This window comes from Musca autumnalis, unplaced genomic scaffold (assembly GCF_047663935.1).
Source record: "Musca autumnalis isolate F117 unplaced genomic scaffold, ASM4766393v1 scaffold_5, whole genome shotgun sequence".
NCBI classification, from domain to species: Eukaryota; Metazoa; Arthropoda; class Insecta; order Diptera; family Muscidae; genus Musca; species Musca autumnalis.
In genome coordinates, this window is record NW_027412088.1 from 192,726,768 (window position 1) to 192,734,710 (window position 7,943).

The 7,943-nt window shown below is 36.9% G+C and overlaps 1 protein-coding gene across 1 annotated transcript; it reads left to right on the plus strand.

The window, feature by feature from the left end:
• Positions 1 to 289: 289 nt before the first annotated feature.
• LOC141387614 (cytochrome P450 6a9-like) lies at positions 290 to 2,034 on the plus strand. Its single transcript, XM_073957528.1, has 2 exons — positions 290 to 1,525; positions 1,589 to 2,034. The coding sequence occupies exons 1-2, from the start codon at positions 427 to 429 to the stop codon at positions 2,011 to 2,013; spliced, it is 1,524 nt and encodes a 507-aa protein (XP_073813629.1). The 5' UTR covers positions 290 to 426; the 3' UTR covers positions 2,014 to 2,034.
• Positions 2,035 to 7,943: the final 5,909 nt, after the last annotated feature.

Consider the following 7,943-nt stretch of genomic DNA (forward strand, 5'->3'; position numbering starts at 1 on the left):
TTTTTTTTAAGTCTACAGATAATTCTCCGGAGAGATCTATCTGACCGTAAAATCATTAAAAATATTTTTATATTAATTAAAATCATTTTGAAACACTGTGACATGCGATCTATAGCTATCTTGCTGAATTATGGCTTCCTGCCTCTCGGCAAATATTGGAAAGCTCACGAAAATGCCGCTCTCTCTGTGATGCATGAACAGCCCTTTTCGACGCAGAACAAAATACCAACATTGCCTCCCAGTTAATATTGGCCTTTGTTGAGGTAATGAAAGAGAGTCTCTTATCAACACTCAACGCTGAGCACCCTCCACTGTAGATGTGTGTCAACACCACAATCTTACGCCAAATGTATGTTGTTGCATTAGTTAGTTATATTTTAAATGTTGGGCTGAACAGAAAGCTTCGAGAACAAAAATATTATCGAAATGTTGTTTATAACGCTATTTATCGCTGCTTTCGCAATATTAGTTGGCTATGTGGTCACTAAAATACGCGAACACTATAACTATTGGAAGCGACGAAATGTAGCCCATGATCCTCCTCACTGGATGTTGGGCAACTTTAAGGGTCTTACGGAAAATCGTTCAATTGCCGAATGTGTTCAGACAGTGTATGACAAATACAAAAACACGGGGCCGTGTTTTGGTTTCTATTGGTTTACCAAACCCTCGGCCATGGTTGTGGATCCCCAGCTAATAAAACAAATTTTGATAAAAGACTTCGCCAAATTCAGTGACCGTGGTATGTTTCACAATCCCGAAGATGATCCATTGTCGGGGCAGTTGTTTAATTTGGATGGTCCCAAATGGAAGAATATGCGTGCCCAACTGTCACCGGCATTTACTTCGGGAAAAATGAAATTAATATTTCCTCTTATGGAGAAGTTGGGCCAAGAAGTGGTAAGGGTGTTTGAGGAGAACTTAACAAACACAGACATCATTGAAGTAGCCGATATAATGGCTCGTTTTACCTCCGATGTGATTGGTAGCTGTGCATTTGGCATTGAAACAAATAGCCTGAAAAATCCCAAATCGGAATTTCGCACAATGGGCCGCAGGGCAATGGTGGAATATCGTGGTGGAGTCTTGGGTGTGGCATTTCGTTTAAATTTCCCCCAATTGGCAAGGCGCTGGCATCTCAAGGAGACCATACCCGAAGTGGAGAAATATTTTATGGGTCTCATTAGGGACACTGTAAATTATCGCGAAGAGAACAACATCAGATGTAATGATTTTATGGATATGTTAATCGCCTTGAAAAATAATCCGCTAACAAAATCGGAAAATGGAGAGGAGTTGACAAAATTGAGTTTTGGAGAAATTGCTGCCCAGGCATTTTTGTTTTTATTGGCTGGTTATGAGACATCTGCCTCCTCATTGGCTTTTATACTCTATGAACTGGCTTGTCATGAAGATTTCCAGGAAAAGGTGCGCAAGGAAATCTCAGAGGTGTTGGACAAACATAAGCAACAGTTTTCCTATGAATGTATGAAGGAAATGACCTACTTGGAACAGGTTATGAATGGTGACTAAAATTTCCCAATTAATAAAACGAAATTTCAAAGAACTAACCGAATTTGTTTTCTAGAAACCCTGCGCATCCACTCCATTGCTCCGTTTCTAAATCGTGTGGCCCTGGAAGACTTCCCTGTGCCTAATCACCCGGCGGAATTCATCATCAAAAAGGGTATGCCTGTCATAATACCCACAGCAGCCTTACAACGTGATGAACGTTACTTCTCTCAACCCGATGTTTTCAATCCTGAAAACTTCTCGCCAGCAAATATGGCCGAACGTGATTCTGTACTCCACATGCCATTCGGTGATGGTCCTCGTAATTGTATTGGTCTGCGTTTTGGTAAAATGCAAATTATTGTTGGTCTAGTGTTGCTTTTACGAAATTTCAAATTTTCCGTTTGTTCTGAAACACCTGTACCGATGGTCTATAGTAAAGAGGGCATTATATTGTGTCCTGGTAAGCAGGGTATACCTTTGAAGGTGGAGAAAATATAAGTAGAATAATAAATAATTTCATTAAATAGTTTTCTTCTATAATTTCGAATAAATTTTCCACAGGAAAAATTATCTCCGATGAACATTTCTATAGGAAAAGTCATCTCCGATGAACTCTTCTATACGAAAAGTCATCTTCGATGAACTTTCCTATACGAAATGTCATCTTCGATGAACTTTTCCATACGAAAAGTCATCTCCGATGAACTTTTCTATACGAAAAGTCATCTTCGATGAACTTTTCTATACGAAAAGTCATCTTCGATGAACTTTTCTGAACTTTTCTATACGAAAAGTCATCTTCGATGAACTTTTCTATACGAAAAGTCATCTTCGATGAACTTTTCTATACGAAAAGTCATCTTCGATGAACCGATGAACTTTTCTATACGAAAAGTCATCACCGATGAACTTTTCTATACGAAAAGTCGAAAAGTCATCTCCGATGAACTTTTCTATACGAAAAAAGTCATCTTCGATGAACTTTTTCTATACGAAAAAAGTCATCTTCGATGAACTTTTTCTATACGAAAAAAGTCATCTTCGATGAACTTTTTCTATACGAAAAAAGTCATCTCCGATGAACTTTTTCTATACGAAAAAAGTCATCTCCGATGAACTTTTCTATACGAAAAGTCGAAAAGTCATCTCCGATAAACTTTTCTATACGAAAAAAGTCATCTCCGATGAACTTTTTCTATACGAAAAAAATTATCTCCGATGAACTTTTTCTATACGAAAAAAATCATCTCCGATGAACTTTTTCTATACGAAAAAAATCATCTCCGATGAACTTTTTCTATACGAAAAAAGTCATCTCCGATGAACTTTTTCTATACGAAAAAAGTCATCTCCGATGAACTTTTTCTATACGAAAAAAGTCATCTCCGATGAACTTTTTCTATACGAAAAAAGTCATCTCCGATGAACTTTTTCTATACGAAAAAAGTCATCTCCGATGGACTTTTTCTATACGAAAAAAGTCATCTCCGATGGACTTTTTCTATACGAAAAAAGTCATCTCCGATGGACTTTTTCTATACGAAAAAAGTCATCTCCGATGAACTTTTTCTATACGAAAAAAGTCATCTCCGATGAACTTTTTCTATACGAAAAATGTCATCTCCGATGAACTTTTTCTATACGAAAAAAGTCATCTCCGATGAACTTTTTCTATACGAAAAAAGTCATCTCCGATGAACTTTTTCTATACGAAAAAAGTCATCTCCGATGAACTTTTTCTATACGAAAAAAGTCATCTCCGATGAACTTTTTCTATACGAAAAAAGTCATCTCCGATGAACTTTTTCTATACGAAAAAAGTCATCTCCGATGAACTTTTTCTATACGAAAAAAGTCATCTCCGATGAACTTTTTCTATACGAAAAAAGTCATCTCCGATGAACTTTTTCTATACGAAAAAAGTCATCTCCGATGAACTTTTTCTATACGAAAAAAGTCATCTCCGATGAACTTTTTCTATACGAAAAAAGTCGAAAAATGTCATCTCCGATGAACTTTTTCTATACGAAAAAAGTCATCTCCGATGAACTTTTTCTATACGAAAAAAGTCATCTCCGATGAACTTTTTCTATACGAAAAAAGTCATCTCCGATGAACTTTTTCTATACGAAAAAAGTCATCTCCGATGAACTTTTTCTATACGAAAAAAGTCATCTCCGATGAACTTTTTCTATACGAAAAAAGTCATCTCCGATGAACTTTTCTATACGAAAAGTCGAAAGGTCATCTCCGATGAACTTTTCTATACGAAAAGTCATCTCCGATGAACTTTTCTATACGAAAAGTCATCACCGATGAACTTTTCTATACGAAATGTCATCACCGATGAACTTTTCTATACGAAAAGTCATCACCGATGAACTTTTCTATACGAAAAGTCATCACCGATGAACTTTTCTATACGAAAAGTCATCACCGATGAACTTTTCTATACGAAAAGTCGAAAAGTCATCACCGATGAACTTTTCTATACGAAAAGTCGAAAAGTCATCTCCGATGAACTTTTCTATACGAAAAAAGTCATCTTCGATGAACTTTTTCTATACGAAAAAAGTCATCTCCGATGAACTTTTTCTATACGAAAAAAGTCATCTCCGATGAACTTTTCTATACGAAAAGTCGAAAAGTCATCTCCGATAAACTTTTCTATACGAAAAAAGTCATCTCCGATGAACTTTTTCTATACGAAAAAAATTATCTCCGATGAACTTTTTCTATACGAAAAAAATCATCTCCGATGAACTTTTTCTATACGAAAAAAATCATCTCCGATGAACTTTTCTATACGAAAAGTCATCTCCGATGAACTTTTCTATACGAAAAGTCATCTCCGATGAACTTTTCTATACGAAAAGTCATCTCCGATGAACTTTTCTATACGAAAAGTCATCTCCGATGAACTTTTCTATACGAAAAGTCATCTCCGATGAACTTTTCTATACGAAAAGTCATCTCCCATGAACTTTTCTATACGAAAAGTCATCTCCGATGAACTTTTCTATACGAAAAGTCATCTCCGATGAACTTTTCTATACGAAAAGTCATCTCCGATGAACTTTTCTATACGAAAAGTCATCTCCGATGAACTTTTCTATACGAAAAGTCATCTCCGATGAACTTTTCTATACGAAAAGTCATCTCCGATGAACTTTTCTATACGAAAAGTCATCTCCGATGAACTTTTCTATACGAAAAGTCATCTCCGATGAACTTTTCTATACGAAGAGCCATCTCCGATGAACTTTTCTATACGAAAAGTCATCTCCGATGAACTTTTCTATACGAAAAGTCATCTCCGATGAACTTTTCTATACGAAAAGTCATCACCGATAAGCTTTCCCATACGAAAAGTCATCTCCGATAAACTTTTCTATACGAAAAGTCATTATATTTGTAGTTTATTTTATTATCTGTCTCAAATAACGAATTCTATTATTAATTTCAAATGTAATACATACCGCATTGGCCTGCTGACAATTGAATAAAATTGTTACGTCATGGGAAAATGGAGTGCGAGAAATGTACAGAGAAAAGTGAATCGTTGTTTATTAGAACAATGACGCAATATTGATCGGCATGAAATAATTTCATACCATATGGCTTATATATTGACACAGTATCGAGGGTATAAACAAAACAATAAATCGCTAGAGGGGAAATGTGGCAGATGATGGCAAACATACAAAGAGACATTATCCGTGGCTTGGACTTGGAATGTGCATACTTGTTTCCAATGAGAGCTTTTTACACTCTCAGCTTTAGGGCTCAATTCAGTTGCTGGGAATTTATCCTCTTGAGGTCGATTTCGTTGCGATTTTTATTTGAATTCCGTAAGAGAAAAATCTCGTTTAATTTTTTTTTAAATTTCGGAACAAAATATTGGAAAAAATCCATTCAAACAGCCTAATGTTTTCAATTTCGATACGAAACGAAATCAATCCGATTTCTCTCAGGCATTTTTATAGAAGACCACCAGGTCTTCGTAGAGAATACCGCCAGGTCTTCTTGTAGGAGACCACCAGGTCTTTTGGCAGGAGACCACTAGGACCCTTTTTCGAAGAAAAGTGCTTCCTTAGACCGTTTCTTAAAGAAAGGGTGCTTCCTAAGACCCTTTCTTGAAGAAAGGGTGCTTCCTAAGACCCTTTCTTGAAGAAAAGGTGTTTCCTAAAACCCTTTCTTGAAGAAAGGGTGCTTCCTAAAACCATTTCTTGAAGAAAGGGTGCTTCCTAAAACCATTTCTTGAAGAAAACGTCCTTCCTAAAACCCTTTCTTGAAGAAAGGGTGCTTCCTAAAACCCTTTCTTGCAGAAAGGGTGCTTCCTAAAACCCTTTCTTGAAGAAAGGGTGCTTTCTAAAACCCTTTCTTGAAGAAAGGGTGCTTCCTAAAACCCTTTCTTGAAGAAAGGGTGCTTCCTAAAACCATTTCTTGAAGAAAGGGTGCTTCCTAAGACCTTTTCTTGAAGCAAGGATGCTTCCTAAGACCCTTTCTTGAAGAAAGGGTGCTTCCTAAGACCTTTTCTTGAAGAAAGGGTGCTTCCTAAGACCCTTTCTTGAAGAAAGGGTGCTTCCTAAGACCATTTCTTGAAGAAAGGGTGCTTCCTAAGACCCTTTCTTGAAGAAAGGGTGTTTCCAAAGACCTTTTCTTGAAGAAATGGTGTTTCCAAAGACCTTTTCTTGAAGAAAGAGTGCTTCCTAAAACCTTTTTCTTGAAGAAAGTGTGCTTCCTAAAACCTTTTTCTTAAAGAAAAGGGTGCTTCCTAAAACCCTTTCTTGAAGAAAGGGTGCTTCCTAAAACCTTTTTCTTGAAGAAAGGGAGCTTCCTAAAACCTTTTTCTTGAAGAAAGGTTGCTTCCTAAAACCCTTTCTTGAAGAAAGGGTGCTTCCTAAAACCTTTTTCTTGAAGAAAGGGTGCTTCCTAAGACCCTTTCGTGAAGAAAGGATGCTTCCTAAGACACTTTCGTGAAGAAAGGGTGCTTCCTAAGACCCTTTCTTGAAGAAAGGATGCTTCCTAGACCCTTTCGTGAAGAAAGTGTGCTTCTTAAAAGCCTTTCTTGAAGAAAGGATGCTTCCTAGACCCTTTCGTGAAGAAAGTGTGCTTCTTAAAAGCCTTTCTTGCAGAAAGGGTGCTTCCTAAGACCACCAGGTCTTTTTGTGGAAGACCACAAGCTGTTCTTATAGAGGGCAAGGCCTTCTTATAGAAGACCGCAAAGTTTTCGTGTAGAAGACTCCACGTCTTCTTTGAGGAGAGCCTCAGATGCTCTTGTAGAAGACCCCCAGTTAATTTTTTAGACCAACGGATTTTAGAGCACTACCAGATCTTGTTATAGAAGACAAGTAAGATCGCTTGTAGAAAACACGCGGGTCATTTTGGAGCACCATCAGACCTCATTATAGGAAAAAGAACTTCTTGCAGAAGCCAACCAGGTTTTCTTATTGAAGACCACAAGGACTTGATGAGCACCAGTAGTGCGATTCTCTAACTCATTTTTTGAGTTACCGACAAAAGTCGGTAACATTAGAACGCAAAATTATGAATGTAAAGTTCAAATAAAAGTTGAAAGCACTGTTGCTATCGGTAGAACTTTATGACTACTTTTTATTGGTCGCTAACTTACCGAATAATATCGTTAAATACCGAAATTGTAAGCATTTTAATTTCATTAAAAGAAAGCCCCTCGGTTTTCTTATAGAAGACGACCAAAACGTCTTTTAGATGATTCAAGACACCAATGTTTATAGAAGACAACAATGTTTTCTTATAGAAGACCATTATGTATTCTTATAGAATCTCACCAGATCTTCTCATACAAAGTCAGCAGGTCTCCTACCTATAAATGACTACCAGATCTACTTGTAGAAGACCGCCAGGTGACCACCAGGTCTTGTATGAGAAAACCAGAGAAGACCATCAGGTATTCTTATAGACGACCAGGACTTCTTAGAGAAGAACATCAAGTATTTTTTATAGAAGACAACCAAATCTCCTTCTAGAATAACACCAGGTCTTCCCAGTGTGGACATCCAGGTCTTCTTAAAAAAATCCACAAGGTCTTCTTATAAAAGACCACCAAGACTCATTGGTGAAAACAACCTTGTCTTCCTTTTGAAAATCATCTTATTGAAAATCAAGAAGTCTCCTTATTGAAGAAAGTCAGGTCTTAGAAGGCCACAACGTTCTCTTATAAGATACCACCATGACTTCTTTTAGAAGAGAACCAGGATTTCTTATTGAAGATCAGAAAATCTTCTTATTGAAGATCACCAAATCTTCTTATTGTTTAAAATGTCGGAACATTACCAGAAGAACTGCATTTGGTGAAATTTTTAAACCGACCCTTGAGCATCCGTAATCTGAAGAATTGACCTTTATAGAGTTTCTTAGATCTGGAATATTATGATTTGAAAAGT